General features: G+C 37.5%; 1 protein-coding gene across 1 annotated transcript in view; it reads right to left on the reverse strand.

The window, feature by feature from the left end:
• Nucleotides 1-1,024: 1,024 nt before the first annotated feature.
• Nucleotides 1,025-18,499, reverse strand: part of PRELID2 (PRELI domain containing 2) — an 89,268-nt gene continuing 71,793 nt past the window's right edge. The window contains exons 6-7 of the mRNA XM_043980963.1: nucleotides 6,178-6,247; nucleotides 1,025-4,607 (exon numbers count right to left, since the gene is read on the reverse strand). Coding sequence (XP_043836898.1) covers nucleotides 6,188-6,247 — 60 coding nt within the window. The 3' untranslated portion in view covers nucleotides 1,025-4,607; nucleotides 6,178-6,187. The remainder of the gene's footprint in view (nucleotides 4,608-6,177; nucleotides 6,248-18,499) is intronic.

Here is an 18,499-nt window from a genome sequence, read left to right on the forward strand (position 1 = left end):
ATTTTTTTTACATTTAGATTGAAATTTTAGATTGGCTTTTATAAAAAATGACTTTATTGTATCACTTTCTTTCCTGAACCATCAAAATGAATATAAGTTCTTTGGAGTATGAAATGTTAAGAAATAGAAATAAAAACACAAAAAAGAAACAAAGATAAAGCATGTAACCCAGTGGACTGATCATATTAGATGCTTAACAGGTGCCAAATAAAAAACCAAATCTCTTCAAACACTGTGCATTTAGCAGTGTCTGGCACAAAGTATGCACTTAATGCTTAATGAATATTTGTTGACTAACTAATATGGTCATTATGTTTTGATTATCAAATCAAAACAATTCAGCTCCACAGCACTATACAATCAAAGGTCACTGAATCAAGTGTATAAAGCTGAGTTTATGATAGTTAATGCAAAATTTAAATAAATTCAGCACTTAGATCCTGACCCAAAAGGACCATGTAGTTTATCTTCCCATTGATAGTAACACTGGTGGCAGGTTCAGTTAATTCTTGATTTAAACCAGCCTTTATAAGACCAGGAAAGTTCAAGGGCTTACATACTAATCAGTAGAAGGCAGAAGGAATCATCCTGAATCAACTGCTGAGTGCTTTTTGTTTTGCTTTGTTTTACTTTTGTTTTGTTTTAGCTTTGGTAAGCCCCTTCCTAGGCAGAAATGATCCTGGTTTCCCTATGGAGGCATGTAAATACTTGCCACATATGCTTCTGAGCTATTACATGTAGGAAAGGCCCTTCCAGACCCAATAATAGACCAAAGAGATCCAGACCTAAATTGAAAACTTCTAGGGACTAGCAGAGCCCCATAGTGTCATAAGGGTTAGAGTGCAAATGCCATTTAGTTTGGTATATCCTTCTCTATGAAAATTCTGGAAATTAGAACATGGTGGCTAACTCATCCTTACAATGCCTAAAGGAAACTTAGCAGATAAAGGCCACTTGAATCCCACAGAAAATCTATGCTAATTGACTTGATACCCAAAGAAATAAGATTAAAGTCACACTCACACAGTAGTTGAAACACCTTTATTTCATAGTGATAGCAATACTATTAACTATTCCTTTCAAGGATATTACACAAAGCATTCAACAGATTTGCCTCCTCCTCTTAAATTGCAGTAACACTGAATCAAAATACCTCATCAGGAATCTTCTAACTACATAAATAATGGGCTTCATATGAGAAATATTCAGTTGTATTTTAATCCATCCATTATTGAATGTATTTAAGTAAAACCATCAAACAATAGTTTGGTGGATTTAATTAATTCACAGAATGTCACACACTTATCTGAAAGTTACTTATAAACTTATTACCATACATTGGATAAGTCACTTAACCTCTCAGGGATGGACTAGATAGAACCTAGTCCATCATCTGAGGTCTGTTCCAGCATTAAATTTATTATTTTATGATACTAAATTATACATATCCATTATAGAAAAGAACCCAGAGGACAATGAAAAAATGTCTCTTGGCAACCAAAAAAAATCATGATGTCCATATACTCAAGTTCATAGGATAGCACCTCATTCCATTAGAAACTATTGGCTCTTCTTTTATATAAGATTACATAGCATTCCTCAGTATCTAGATTTATAGCTTCAGCATATTAGAAATGGAACATTATTGACAGATAAACAAGTAAAATTTTTTAAAATACTGCAGTCTGGGGTTATTTAGTATAGGGGTAAACCCCTTGATATATCATGATAGCAGCTTCAGGGTTTTGTTGAATTACAAAATAGTGTAAAGTATTGATATTCATGGTGCTAACCAACAAGATATTAAAACTATGTTTAGAATACTGTTTAAGAAGCATGGCGTACATTTTGGCAAGATTTCCATCAGAAAATTTTAAAAGATTGCCACTTAAGATAGCAAGCTTTGGTTATCTGTAAAATTAATTTATGTGGATCATTTCATCCTGCCAAGGTGTCAGATAAATAAGGTGTTACTGAATAGAAAACACATGATACATTTATATAAAAATGTAGTACCTTTCATCAGTATGATTAAATGGATAAAACTTTACGAAGGTGAAACACTAACAGGCAATTGTAAGGCAAAATCTTAAATTAAATTTCCTCATAATTGGGATTTTCCGCATTTTCCATATTTTGAACTAAAAACTTTATTGACCAGTGAGTTGAATCAATTACAAGGCCTTCAAAAACAACTGGAACTATGAATTATACAATTGAATAGATTAGCAAAGATGTCTTTTATACATTTTTTTTTAGTCTGTTGTTTGGTGACCTAAAGTCATCAAGTATATTAAAGGTTACTCAAGCCAAATATTGAGAATTGACACCTTCCTAAATTATTCCTGTTTTTGCAAATTATACCTTCATCTCAGTTTTGAGGTGGGGAGAAAACAGGACAGCCAAATAGGGACTTTCGGATGTCTGATCACATGACAATGAGAAGTATATAGAATTAAAATAAATTATAAGCCATAATCCATTTTTAAATGGCATATCAGAACAGATTTGATACATAAAGCTACCAATATCTGCGAAAATAAAATGAGTAGGCAAAAATTATTATCACAAATGTAAAAGATATAACCTTAGTGTAAAGGTGACCTTTGAGAAAATAATGCATCTAAGGATGAAATTCAGCAAATTGGAAGAAGCAACTCTGCAGAAGACTATGGTGCCTGATGGGTTTTGGGCTGACCTTTAAACTCCTAAACCAATTCAGTTATAAAGGAAATTCTGCCTCTTTGTACTTTAGGTTAGTTTTGTTTTCTTTTCATCTCTAAAATGGACATAATACTAAAGATCCTAAGTTCTTCAAAGGAGTCATATAAAAGAGAGTAAGATAATCTCTGTAAATCACCTTAAATTCCTCAGGAAAGGAAGCAAATCAGATACAACTTCACTGGAATAGCAATACTATAACGTCTTATTTTTGGAACTAGGCTGTCATTTGAAAAGTCCAGGTACCACATATTGATGGAAAAAACAAAGTAACCTCTAAGTTCTGTCCTTCATATTTTCTTCCCAGTACAATTGAAGGCTAAATGATATAGCAAAAAAACCCAGGGGAAATTATCCTAAGGGGGGGAAAAATCAAGCAACACAAATATAAGAAATAAAAGTTCACAATTCAAAGCCTGCATTGAAAAGTACAATAACCATAAAACCCATCAATGCATGAAGTGAAATGAAGGTTTGAATATTAAGAATAAGAAATTATCTTCTGAAACTTTCAATGATGGGCCATTTTCTCTATCCTAGGATGAATTCAAAATTATTCTCTTTCACAACTAACATGTTTCATTTATGTTTTGCTTACTTTGTCTTCATCTCATAGAATAAATCAGTACTGAACTGTGGTTTTTAAGAAAGAATTTTATTGTCTTCAACTTTTCAGAGTGCTTTCATATCTATTATCTGACTTGATCTAGGCGGCACATCAGATAAAGCATTGAGCCTAGAGTCAGGAAAACCTGAGTTCAAATCCAGTCCCAGACACACTTCCTAGCTGTGTGACCCTGAGCAAGTAACTTAACCTCAGTTTGTCTAGGTTTCTTCATCTATAAAATGGGGGTACAAATAACACCTACCTTCCAGTGCTATTGTGAAGGTAAAATGAGATAATATTTGTAAAGATTTTTGTGTTGCCTTGCAAATAGTAGACACAAGTAGGGCAAGTCTTATCCCACTTAACAGAGATAAGGAAATGAAAATCAGTTAACTGACCTGATAATATCAATCAAGACTAGAACTCATCTCTTTATATCCAACTTAATGCTCTACTAAATGTCATGGATTCACCTAGAATATCAGAATATAAAATTATTATTATAGGAAAAATGGCTAATGTGCTTCTTGAGAGTAATGAAAAGGATACCAAACCATCATAATCTATGCTCTATAAAGGTAATTTGTTTTAACATAGTCCAACAACAGGCTGACTACCACAGGCCATCTCAGGTTCAAAACACAATTCCTTTGTTCATATAAGGGTTAAATTTAAATTTACTAATCCTCATGATCCTGTGACTATAGTGATGTTCATGTACATGGAGGACCACCATCTGTTCTTCTTAAACAATTCTTGATTCTTTCATGGCATTAGACAATTATAGACAATACTAGGCATCACTAGCAAAAATTATCCTAAACATCACATGCTTTTTCATTTTCAAAGTAAAAAAAAAAGTAAAATTCCAATAAAATTCCAATTGTAGAATTTATCTCCAAGAGTCAGGTTTTCTTTCAGCAAATGGAAAAAGAACCGTGTTCCCAAAAGAGTATGATTTCTTTTTTTTTAGGTCAGGCAATTGGGGTTAAGTGACTTGCCCAGGGTCACACAGCTGGTAAGCGTTAAGTATCTGAGGCCAGATTTGAACTCAGGTACTCCTGATTCCAGGGCTGGTGCTTATCCACTTGCGCCACCTAGCTGCCCCAGAGTATATCCTTTTAAATACTTGTAGAAGACTAATTCCTTTTCTTTAAGCTGTCCGTGTTGTATGCTTGAGCCCTCCTCACTCTATGACTGGAATGGCCAAAGGTTCTGGAAATTCAGTGGCAACAAAGGCATTGTTCTCTTGGAACTGCAGACATGGACTCAACTTCCCCTTGTAAGGAAAAGAAAGCAGATTTTATCATCTAATAAATACACAACAGTTATTTACTTCTTTTTTTCTGTAGTAACTCTTTAATATTCACTTGAATTCAATGACTATGGGCCCTTCTTGAGTTAATTATATTTCTGTCGAGTAATGATCTTAAAACAAAGTCAGCATATCATTTTAAGTCTAACTTTACAATAGTAATGGCTAAATGAAGAGAAAGATATGGCTTAAATTGAGATCTTAATCATAGTGATAGCATAGGACCTTGCTATGTTATCAAATTCCAACAAGCAGTTGTTCTCTCAGCTGTCAGAAGCATGAACAAACAAATGCCCAGGCTATTTGTTTTATTCAAAACTGACAAGGAATCAAAAACATGTCGAATGGATTTGTCAGCAGCAATGCCACAAGCAAATTGGTTGGTGAGATTTATATACTTTTATTCTGGCCCATGATGAAACAGCCTTCTAAACTTCCCATTTTTCCAATACCCACTTGAAGAGAAGGCCAAGTTGTTCAAATGAGTATCATCCATACTAAACTCCCACCAAAACTAAAAACTCTGTATAGGATCCCAGAATGTGAGCATAATACTTACATAAGAGTATAAAGTGATATTATTTGGCAATAAGATAAAGAGTAGGCTTAACAGTACAGGCCTCACCACTTACAAATGAGAACAGGAGTAATTTAAGATCATGGATACACCTAGCAACTTTAAACAAGCCACCCAAGTTTATCCTATAACAAAAAATTTAATCAAAATCACTAATGAGTTGCAAAAGACAATGAAGTAAACTGAACATCACATCTTCCAATTTTGTTTTTGTTTTTGTTTTTGCTATGCTACATAATGAAAGGTATCAAACGAGCATGAAGAACAAAAGAGAAGGCCACCTCCAGCGCCCAAGTCCAGTATCTCTCAATAGTTAGTACTGTGACTAGGAATCATGCAATTCATTCCATTTGTATCCCCAGTGCCTAGGACAGTGTCTGCCTGACATATTTAATTAATTGATTAATTCTTTTTGATTAAATGATTACCTACAATAATTATATAATCAGATCTGTAAGTTCTCTCAGTATCCTGGAATGCAGTTTATTATCTGGAACCAGAAACTCAAGCTCATTTAAAGCAGTTAGGTTCTGTCTCCAAGAAGGGAACAAGATTGTTTTCTCTCTGTCATCTGTTAATATCATGGCAGTTGCCTCAAGCTATAGAGCTGGCCCTTCTTTCTCCTTCTTGCTCTAAACATAGTTTTTAAAGCCCCCTTCATTATTTTTAGCAATTTCATGAGGTCCAGTTCATTGTGAGTCTTTTGCTTTGAGAATTTTCTTACAGGTTCATGCCATGCTCAGAGCTGCAGAACCAGAATTAGCTGTCCACTATTCAATCAAATTCAGCTATGATCCTAAATCTTGCCTAAGAACAATGCAAACTACAAATATTGAACTGGTAAGGAAAGACCACGCATGTGAAACAGGCCTCGGCACATAGAGCTACAACTCAGGTTCAAAAAAGCTTACCATAAATGGCTAGAGAAAGAGATTCAGACTTTGGTTTTTTACTCACTGATTATTCTTTACTCAGGTAAGGGGGTCCCACACTGTTCTTTCAGAAGAGTTTCCATTATTCTAATTCCCTGTGAGAGTGAAAAAAGAATGTACTTTCATATATTAATAAACATAACCAATAGTTTTCATATACATATACATGTACTTTCATAATTATCAAACCTTTTTCCTTCAAGGAGTCCAAGGGTATTAATATATGATCATGTTTTCGGTTTCAAAGAATTAGGTTCATTACAATACCACAGATATAGAATTTCCCATTCATCAACAAGCTATGTGCCTGGTGCCAGGCATTGTGCTTGACACTGTAGGTATAAGTATAAAGAATAAAACATGGGGCAGCTAGGTGGTGCAGTGGATAAAGCAACGGCCCTGGATTCAGGAGGACCTGAGTTCAAATCTGGGTCCAGACACTTGACACTTAACTAGCTGTGTGATGCTGGGCAAGTCACTTAACCCTCATTAAACCACAAAATTTTGTTTTTAAAAAAGAATTAAATGCTCCCTACCCACAAGGAGCTTACATGCTAGTGGAGGAGACAAGTACATATGTAAATATATACAGCATAAAAATGAAGTGGAAAAAATATGAATATATATGAAATAGTTAAATTCAATGTAATTTAGGAGGGAGAGCATTGGAATTTGGGGGTAGATCAGAAAAAGTATCATGCAGAAGATGGTGTCTAAGGTGTATCTTAAAGAGAGGGACCCTAAGAGGCAGGTGCAAGGAGAAAGTGAAGCTCTGACACAGCTGGGTATTGAGGCTGGGAGAGCTACTGAAGAAAAGAAACAAAAATGTCGCCTCTTCCTCCCCTTGCCTCTAGCTGTTGCAAACATACTAACTATAAAACAAAACTGTAAATCTCTGTCCCACTTAGCCTTGCCTCCCTAAGGAGTTGTGTTCTGAAAAGCACAACAAGCAGACAGCAACCTTAGCAAAAGCATCAAGGAAAAGAGGGACAGTGGGAATCGGAAAAACTGTGGTTTAGGCCCAACACTGCATGCAACTAACAGGCTGCATGAACCTGGGAGTCAATCACTTCTCAGAGCCTCAGTTTCCCTCTACTGCAAATGAGGACATTAGACAAGATGATCTCTGAAGTCTCTTTTAAATATGAGATAATATTCTACTCTGAGAACCAGATAAGGAATGATAGAACAAAGAATATTGAAGGGAAAAAAAAACCTGACGAACAGGGAGAAAACTAATTCCATTATGGAGAGCTGCCTGACTGAGTTGTACTTCAACATCCAGTAGAGGGGAGCATAAATATGGAAACAACCTACCTGGCTACCACCAATTGTTTATTGGCACAGTTATCACAAGGCCTTGAATCAGTGGAGTAAGAGAAGAACTCTCAGAGGAGAAAAAAAAGAGATTCTAAACTGAAGAGATAGGAACTAGACCTGTGATTTCATTGATATAGAGAGCTCCCAAAGAAGCAAATTCCTCCCAATATAGAGCATTAGGAGGTTAAGTGATTTGTAAGAGACAGAAAAAAATAAACAGTAATATAATCAAAATTAGATTCCGAGGAAGTCAATGACTAGATGAAGGAAAAAGGAGGAAAGGTCAAATGTCTCTCCTTTATGGAGAGAATTAAGGGTACAGTAAAAAGACATGACTTATAAAACCAAAGACTCCAGCTTCCAGGATAGGAATTCAGTATTTGACAAAAACTGCAAGAGAGTATGGCAGAAATTAGACATAGACCAACATCTTACACCTTATACTAAAAAGGTCAAAATGGATACATGATTTAGACATAAGAGGTGATACCATAGGTAAATTAGGAGAGGAAGGAATAGTCTACCTTTCAGATCTTTGGAAAGGAGAACAGTTTATGACCAAACAAGAGATAGAGAATATTATAAAATGCAAAATGGATGATTTTGATTGATTACATTAAATTAAAAAGGTTTTGTACAAACAGAAGCAATGCATCCAAAATTAGAAGGGATGCAGAAAGCTGGGAAACAATTTTTGTGGCCAGTACTTCTGATAAAGGCCTCATTTCTAAAATACATAGGGAACTAAATCAAATTTATATAAATCCAAGTCATTCCCCAATTGAGGAATGGTCAAAGGATATGAACAGGCAGTTTTCTGATGAAGAAATTAAAGCTATCTATTCCCATATGTAAAGAATTAATTGTTATTTGAGGTTTTTATGCCTTAGTGCACACTGGCTTGGGGCTCCACAGGCTGCGTGGTGCTCCACTCACTGTTTGTAGCCATTGCCAGGGCTCTGGCACCTCACATCATCACCACTCACTGATGCCTACATGGGCCTGGAAAAATTATAATGATTGGAATCCTAGTGAGGGCAGTCATGTGACTGTCAGAGCAGCCATCCCATTGGCTGGGACTGTGTGGGGTGTTTCTAGATTTGGGGAGAATTGGGCATTCTAGGTGGAAGCTGGAAAGTCACAGGCGTTCTGCTGAGTATTTTCAGCTGATTCCTGGGTGGTGGTATTTTTCAGATATTATAATTTCCCTTTCCCCATTTTTTTTTTTTAGGCAATGGGGGTTAAGTGACTTTTCCACGGTCACACAGCTAGTAAGTGTCAAGTGTCTGAGGCCGGATTTGAACTCAGGTACTCCTGAATCCAGGGCCAGTGCTTTAACAACTGCGCCATCTAGCTATCCCCGCTTTCCCCATTTTTTATTTCCTTTCCCTTGATCATACTGATCCTGTTTGTGTTTTTTTTTTAAGTTTGTTCTTATTAAAATAAATCTTGTTCTGTTTTGAGGGAGGCTGCCAGTTTCCTTCCTTGCCCAAATATTGCGGTGAGCCACTTAGCTAGCACTCCCCAATTAAAAATTGGTCCCCACAGTTTTTGGTGAGCCAGCCAGGAGTTGATTAACCTAGTGAATTTCTTTACACATATGAAAAAATGCTTTAAATCACTATTGATTAGAGAGGTGCAAATGAAAACACCTCTGAGGTACCACCTGACACCTATCAGATTGGCTAAAATTACAAAAAAAGGAAAATAATAAATGTTGGAGAAGCTGTGGAAAAATTGGAACACTAATGCATTGTTGGTGGAGCTATGAACCGATCCAACCATTCTGGAAAACAGTTTGGAATTATGCCCAAAGGGCTATAAAGCTCTGCATACCCTTTGACTCAACAATACCACTCTTGGGTCTTTTTCCCAAGGAGATCATAGAAAAGGGAAAAGGACCCACATATTCAAAAATATTTATAGCTGCTCTTTTTGTGGTGGCAAGGAATTGGAAATTATGGGATTGCCCATCAGTTGGGGAATGGCTGAACAAGTTGTGGTATATAAATGTCATGGAATTCTATTGTGCTATAAGAAACGATGAGCAGGAGAAGTTCAGAGAAACCTGGAAGGACTTGCATGAACTGATGATGAGTGAGATGAGCAGAACCAGAAGAACATTATACAACGTATCATCAACATTATGTGTTGATCAACTATGATAGACTGGATTCTTCTCACCAATACAATGGTACGAGAAAGTTCCAGGGGACTCATGATGGAAAAGGCTCTCCAAATTCAGAAAAAAAAAAAAAACTGTGGAATATGGATGCTGATTGAACCATACTATTTCTTTTGGTTTTGGTGCTGTTGTTTTTCTATTTTAAGGTTTTTCCCTATTGCTCTGGTTCTTCTCTTATAGCATGACTGATGCAGAAATATGTTTAATGTTATGTATGTGTATATGTATATATGTGTGTGTGTGTGTATATATACATATATATGTACATACATATATGCATACATATGTGTGTGTGTGTGTGTGTGTATATATACACATATAAAACCTATATCAGATTGCCTGCTATCTAGGGGAGGAGGGAGGGAGGGAGGGAGAAAAATTTGAAATTGGAAATCATATAAACAAATGCTGAAAACTATCTCGACATGTAACTGGAAAATAATAAAATACTTTTATTTTAAAAAAAAAAAGACATGACTGGGGCAGCTAGGAAGCGCAGTGGGTATATCACTGGCCCTGGATTCAGGACGACCTGAGTTCAAATTCAGCCTCAGACACTTAACACTTACTAGCTGTGTGACCCTGGGCAAGTCACTTAACCCCAACTGCCTCACAAAAAAAAAAAAAAAAGACATGACTTACAAGAAACTGGAAGATGAGTGAATGAATGAATGAATGAATGAAAAAGTAGTTTTCAAGCTTACATCTCAAGAACTATGATAAGTGCTAAGTACTGTAAATAAAAATACAAAAATAGAGGCAATCCTGCCTTCAAGGAATTTATATCCTTATATATGGGGAGGCAATGATATAGGGGAGTAGAATCTAGGTGGAGTTTGGTTTGGAAAGTTACACAGATGTTAAGGGGTCTCTATGGGGCTTGATTTGACATATCTTTTCTAGGACCAAGGAGTTGGTGTGATTATGGCTCTAAACAGGGGAGAGATCAAGGAAGGACAGTTGTGAAGGATGATTCAAGGCAGCATTCTGTTAAGGAGATGGCCTGGCAGTGAACTGAAGCATGGTTGGAGCCTGGCCCAGGTGTAGAGGGCACCTGAGACAGCCACCGCAGGAACCAAAGGATGAAAGTATTAAATCCTCCAGGAAATTTTCTAATTTGGGTGTCCTGGAAACTAGGGAGATGATGGCTAGGAGTTCTGAATCAATCAATCAACAAGCAAGTGTTACCCATTTACTCCATGCTAGGAATTGTAGGAAACACTGGGGAATACAAAGAAAAAGCGATCCTTTCCCCCTAGAGAATGCTAGTGCCTTGAGGGCAGGGGCATTTTTTTTGTTTGTTTTTCTTTTTTTTTTTTTTTTTTTTTGGTGAGGCAATTGGGGTTAAGTGACTTGCCCAGGGTCACACAGCCAGTGTTAAGTGTCTGAGGTCAGATTTGAACTCAGGTCATCCTGACTCCAGGGCCAGCGCTCTATCCACTGCGCCACCTAGCTGCCCTGAGGGCAGGGGCATTTTTTAAAATTTTGTTTTTAATCACCAGCACTTAACACAACACTTGAAATAGAGTAGGTGCTTAAAAAATCCTTACTGACTGAATGATGATTCTGTTCCAGTGATATGGACTCTGGGAAGGTCATGGGATCATACAGAAAATTCAAAGAAATTCAGCTGGACAAAATACTGAACAAATTTCTTGGATGGTACACAAGGCAATGTAACAACATGTATGGTCATCACAAGGAGCATTAATTACTTTATTGGCAAGACCCAATGCCCGTCATGGAAACCTCTGGTTGAACAAGTGCCAAATATCACAGAAATTTGAGATTCTCTAAAATAAATGCTAAAGCATACTATACATTATGCAGACCCTGGGCCAGCCTCCTTCCAAAACAAATGGAAATGGGAGAGAATAAAGTAAAATTTTCAGTGCTATGAAAATGCTCTCAGTTCTCTTTCAGGTCAGAACCTATAACTATATAGTTCCAATCTGGGGCCTCTACTTCCTCTACTTCTCCCCTAAAAAAAAAAACAAAACTATTATACAAAGAAAACCATGTGTGCCATTATAAGCTCAATAAAGACAATACTAATTTCACAGAAACTTTTCAAGTTCCATTTTTTTTAAATTATACACATAAATTTAGATGATCTTTCTTTTTTAAAAAAAAAAAGCATGCTTCTTCCACAGAAAGTGAGAAATGGGTGAACTGTGCCCATCTGTCTAAATAAAGAAGGCCGCCATTTACAGAACAGAACACTAATTGACATAAAGTGAAGCCTCTAAGGTTTGCCTTGGGAATTAAAAACATTATTTATTGAATCAATTATGTTCACAATATGACAGCTGATTTTTCTCTTTTTTTCCCCTTTCTACTACCATTTTAGTCTTTTAAACAAAATGATTGAGGGGCAGCTGGGTGGCACAGTGGATAAGGCACCGGCCCTGGATTCAGGAGGACCTGAGTTCAAATCCGACCTCAGACACTTGACACTTACTAGCTGTGTGACCCTGGGCAAGTCACTTAATCTTCATTGCCCCATTATTTAAAAAAAAAAAAGGTGAGTAAATGGAGTGAGACCAAATCTGTTAAAAAAAAAATCTTTAATGGAGTAGGGGACAAGCCATTGCTTAGGATCTTTTCAGAAAGAAATATAGAAGTCTGACTACATAACACCCTTGCCCAGAAAGCTTAAGCTGTTCCCTATGACCTCTAGGATAAAATGCAAGCTCTTCAGTCTGTCATGTAATGTGGAGACTCTCCACAACCTGGCTTCATCCTCCCATTACACCTGTATTTTGTCTAACTCTCCTCACACACTGTATTTTATCAAGACTGACTTACTTGTTGTTCCTTGAATTTATCATCCCATCTTGTACCTTTTTGGCTTTTCTCAGACTTTCACCTATGCCTGATATGAACTCACCTTCATCCCTGCCTCATAGCATCCTTAGCTTCCTTCAAGGGTCAGTTCACCTATTAGAAGGTACCTTGTCTCATACTACACACACCAGTCTCTATTGTTAATGCTTTCTCCCTCATCAAATTGTCAGTCTAATATAGGGGTAAGAACACTAAATGTGGAGTCAAAGAACCTGGATTCAAATTTTAAAAAATAAACAAAGTAAATGCTTGTTGCATTGAAACGGTCAAAGGTAAAAATCTACTTGATATAGTTCTGTCAAAGAAAGTTCAAACATCTAAATCTCTGCCCAAGGAGATCCAACTTAAGGGAGCTAAATCACACCCCTTATAATATGTTTCTGCACTTCCAATACAGAACAAACATTGATGCCCCATTAAAACGTCCTCCTTTATAGATATGGCTTAAAAGCTTCTTGGACTGACAAACCATAAAACAATTTCATTTTATTATTCTCCTCCCCCTTGGAGGATTTTTTGTTTTATTACAAAGCAATCTTTCTCCATTTGCAAAAGAACATGGAGTGGGCTATCTCATAGACTCATTTTCCTAATGTTGCAGAGCAGCATTTGCCAAATATATCCTCCTGAAAGAACTGCAGAGCTTTTAAGATGCAAAACACTTTACAAGCTTCCCATTTTAAGAGTCCCTAAGCAATAAGTGATCATTACTGAAAACTCAAAGGCTGCCTGAAAGAAAGATCAGGGAAGTTGGGAACTAAAGTCAGCTAAATCCAGGTCAAAACTCTTTTCATAAGTATCAATATGATGCTTTCTGGAGGAAACCATGATTTAGCTAGGAGGTCCCCAGTAGGACCATTAAATCCAATGAGGAACCATAGGGTTTCAAAACCAGCCTTTTATAGGTATTTCTGAAGGGAACTCTTAACAAAATGGAAACGTTCACTTAATTATCACTATGATAACAAATCAGTACAGAAGACCCCTCTGGAAATAATGCTTTCTTGCTGGTCATTGCTTTGAGGGGGTGTAAACTGCCCTACTATTATCAGTCTTTAAGAGCCTGGACTTCTGAATAATAAGTGGCATAATCATGGGAGCTAATTATCTCAGAGAAGTATCGTGATGGAGAGCATCTTTGGTCTTCTATCATGCTGAAGTCTGTAATTATGTACTTTCAGGAACAATGCCCGCTAATGTAAAAGGCCGATGATGATAATAAAAATAACAGTTCAAATTTTAGAGTACTTTAAAGTCTATAAATGGCCTTGGTTATAACCACCCTTCCAGGCAGGTAGGGAAGGTAGTACAAGCATTATAATCTCCATTTTCTAGGTGAAGAAAGGTGGGCCCAGGTGAAATGCCTTGCCCGGAGTCACAGAGTAATTTTAAAACCACCACCTCTAAGCTCTGGGAGGGACCTAGAACCTAGAAGCCATCTACTCCAAACCATACCAGCACAAGAATTTCTCATTTATGATGTGCCCAATCTCCCTGGGGCTCAGTTTCCTCATCTGTAAAATGAGGAACTTGGACTAGATGACCACTAAGGCCCCTTCCAGCTCTAGCTCTATAAACTATGGACTATGAAATAGCCATCCAACATCAGGTTCAAAGTTTTCATTGAGGGGTCAATGTGTTCTACTATCCCTGGAAACAGTCCATTTTACTTAGGGACAGCCCTGATTCTCAGAAAATTAAGAAATGTGTGCTAATTTTTTTTTTTTTAGTGAGGCAATTGGGCTTAAGTGACTTGCCCAGGGTCACACAGCTAGTAAGTGTTAAGTGTCTGAGGCCAGATTTGAACTCAGGAACTCCTGACTCCAGGGCCGGTGCTCTATCCACTGTGCCATCTAGCTGCCCCACTGTGTGCTACTTTGATATAAGGAAAGGTTTAAATCTGCTGTTCTGCAACTTCTATATGTTGCTTCTAGTTTTGTCCTCTAGAATAAAGTATTCCTCATGACCACCTTTCTGAAAGCAGGTGGATCACATAGCCTCCCTTTTCTCTCAATCTTCAGGAGCTTACAATCTTGTTGGGGACACAAGATCTATTAAAACAATTTAGTTACAGTCCAAGACAACAGAGGATTTAGTGCTGAAATAGGCAGTCTTAGCAAGTGCTATAAGAGTTCAGATCAGTGTGAGTTATGGTGGTTATGGAAGTTGTAACATATAAGGTCGGATCAGAGACAGACTTTGAAGAATGAGAAAGATTTCAATAGATATAGAGGAAAAGCATTCAGATGCCAGTTAGGATTTCTATTTTAAAAGGATTCTTCTCTAGGTGAAAGAATTCACATCAGGACTCTTTTTTTTTAAATGGTTACCTCCCCTCATACATTTAAAATGAATTTTACTTACAACACAATAAAATTTTATTAAGCACCTACAGTGTTGTAGGTAGGCATAGAGCAAAGCGCTACAGGTATGTATAAGAAAAAGTAAAACAGTCTCTGCTCTCAAGGACCTTACCATAGATTAATAGAGGAAGAAAGCACATAAAAGGGGGAAAGGAGAGGACCAGAAAAGTATCTAGCCAGCGAGCATGAAGAAGGTGGAGGCAAATCCAAATAATAGAGCTGGTGAGAAATGAAGAGCTGCCCCCAACCTGTTCTGAGCCCTCTTTAGATGGGGACTTTGGAAGGAGTTTTTGCAATTTAAGAAAAAAGAAAAAAAAGTGTTTGAAGTACAGCTTTCAGCAAAATATCTAGTATGAAAATTAAAGCACAACTAGATTGGAGTCTGTTCTGGGAGGTAAGGTAGGTACTACAGTGGAAAAAAACAGTGACTACAGCATCACTGGGGTTCAAATCCCAACTGCCATTTATTATCAGCATGTCCTTGGGAAAGTCATTTAGCCTCCTGGAGTCGAAGTTTCCACATCTATAAAATGAGAGGCAGGGCAGCTAGAGGGCACAGTCGATAAAGCACTGTACCTGGATTCAGGAGGACCTGAGTTCAAATTTGGCCTCAGATACCTCACACTAGCTGTGTGACCCTGGACAAATCACTTAACCCTCATTGGCCCCACCCAAAAAAAAAAGGGGGGGGGGGTAGTCTCTGAAATCCCTTCCAGCTCTAGATCCTATGATAGTTATCTATAGGCCTGTGATATTTTAATTTAACTTGTCATTCTTTGCCTAAAAATGTTCAACCCAGTCTTCATAAAAGTCCCTTTAAGCTCTGAATCCCTGCTCCTATAATCCTAAGAAAGAAAAGGAGGAAAATTAACCCGAAATACTTCACAAAATGTTGTCATTACTACTAAAATTGTTATTATCCTTATTTTCCTAAAACACTATATATCACAGGAAAGTGGCTTTTTATCTAATATTGTACTTTCATGTGTTCATAAGGAAAGAGAAAAAAAGAAAAAACAAGCATTCATTAAGTTCTTAATATGGACCAGCAACTGCAAGACTTACATTTATATAATTATTACTACGAGCAGGCACTGTGCTAAGTGCTTTTATAACTATTCTCTCATGTGATCCTCACAACAACCCACTGGGGAAGGTGCTCTTATCCCCATTTTACACATAAGGAAACTGAGGCAAACAGAGGTGCAGTGACTTCCCTAGGGTCAAACAGCTATTAAGTGTCTGAGGTTGGGGGCAGCTAGGTGGCACAGTGGATAAAACACTGGCCCTGGATTCAGGAGGACCTGAGTTCAAATCTGGACTCAGACACTTGACATTTACTAGCTGTGTGACCCTGGGCAAGTCACTTCACCCTCACTGCCCTGCAAAAAAAAAAAAAGTATCTGAGGTTGTATTTGAACTCAAGTCTTCCTGACTCCATGCCCAATGCTCTATCCACTGTACCACCTATCTGCCTCAAGCAAAAAGATAGTCCCTGACCTCAAGGAGCAAGGACTATCAATGGGAGAAAACAACACATAAAAAGGAAGATGAAAAGGATAGGGGGTGAGCAGGAAATGAAAGTACTCTGTATGGAGGCATGGTTTTAAGGTCCAGAGAAGGTCAGGAATAGGGCTAAGAACAGAATGAAGACAGGTTGTGAACAGCCCCCCCACAAAACAGAGGGTCCAAGAGGAATTTACTAACTAGAGAAGGAGGAGGGGGACCTTGTGGAAGGATATTCTGTGGTGAATAAGCCACAAAGGAGGGGAATGGTAAGCTATTCCAGGGAAAGGAGGGCCCATGTGCTAAGAGAAGTTACAGGGTGAAACCTTATATGGCAATTAAAAAATGTCTTCATTAAACCAAACTAGAGCAAATTGGCCTAGCATCTGAACATATTCACAGAAGGAAACAATAATTAAGGTGAATTTAATTCTATCTTCAAAATATTTTATTTTCCAAAAAAATGGCCAACTTCATGTTCAGAAACTGTTAGATATAACAATAATAGTTCAAAATAATGCATACTTATTTCAATATTTCAAAAGATGCATAACTTTGTAATACAATCTTTTATGAGTTACTGTGCTCCCCTCCCCTCTCCATCCCTACCCACCCCCACCCCCTGAAAAAAAAATCAACTTTTAGTAAACAATATTGGGGGGGGGGGGAGAAAGACAGGGAAATGAGGGTTAAGTGACTTGCCCAGGGTCACACTAGTAAGTGTCAAGTGTCTGAGTCTGCATTTGAACTCAGGTCCTCCTGAATCCAGGGCCAGTGCTTTATCCACTATACCACCAAGCCACACCAACCAGTCTTCTAATAACATGTTTCCACAAATTTAAATAGACCAGTCCTTGGACATAGTTCATCACCAGGACAATTTGAGGGACCTTTCCTTCAATCCAGAGTTTGTGATATACCCTTTGAAAACCTAGAATCTCATCCATATCATGATGAGGCAACAGGTTAAAATTTTACTGGAGTTAGAGCTAATATAGACCTTAAGTATCATCCAGTCCAACAATCTCATTTCATAGATGAGAAAACTGAAGCTTTCCAAAGATTTTACACCTTTTGCCAAAGTCACACTGATAGAAAGTAGGAAAGCTGTAATTTGAACCCTCCTCCTGTCCTCTCAGTCTGAATCTAGTGCTCTTTCCATTGTACCACACTATAATATGTACAAAGTAGATAACACTTCAAAGATCTGTAATTGCATCAGTTTGAATACTCTCTTCACTGTACACATTGCAATCCATTCTGTAATTTAGTGGATGGGCTTGGAGAATGGCTATGATTAAAAAAATTCATCACCCCAGAGCCAAACCAGTCATGAGTTTCACTGAGTTCAGCCAGAGTCATGGTCCTCAGCTACCAGTTATACAGTTTGTGGCTGGGCCCATGCTTGAAGTCTTTCCCACATGGTAGGAACCACCAGCATTTTTGCTCCTACTGGCATAGCCCTCAAGAACCCGGAATCATCACATCACAAGACATGGGGGTAGGACTTTAGAATCTAAAGTAAATAATGTCCATGAAAAATGTAAAGGTACTTTTCTTCCTGACTCCCTTGAATAATCACACCTCCAAAGCATCTGAAGAGGGCTCCTTATCAAACACAAATACCTTATTAGAATATATGACATAATATAATTTTCTCTTAGAGGTTTATAAACTCGGTCTTGGATATGATTCATTTTTGTGTTGAGAGGCAACCCAAATCATTACACCTTAAGTGTCAAGGCCAGAACAGTAAACTGACACAATAATTCAGATTTATTTCGATTTCATGCTACAAAACTTTTTCCCCATCTTTAATGAGAATATGAAATTCTCATAGTCCTTAATGGAAAAGGATACAGTTGGTACTTTCACAGGCATCTCCTTAACAAATCACTCGATATAAGACAATCTGAATTCCAAGTTCAAGGAAATAATGCTCTGCTATTCATAGAACCCATCATATCATGCTGAAGTTGGTTTCTTAACATTTTTTTCTAATAGTACAACACAGCTAGATGGCTATGGCTCTCCCCCTCCCCCCCCCATATATTATATATATATAGTGTGTGTGTGTTGTTTAAAATCTAAATTGTGGGTTCTAATCTGCCCCCCCAGTCTTGGGG

The sequence above is a fragment of the Dromiciops gliroides genome, chromosome 2, assembly GCF_019393635.1.
Source record: "Dromiciops gliroides isolate mDroGli1 chromosome 2, mDroGli1.pri, whole genome shotgun sequence".
Taxonomy (NCBI): Eukaryota; Metazoa; Chordata; class Mammalia; order Microbiotheria; family Microbiotheriidae; genus Dromiciops; species Dromiciops gliroides.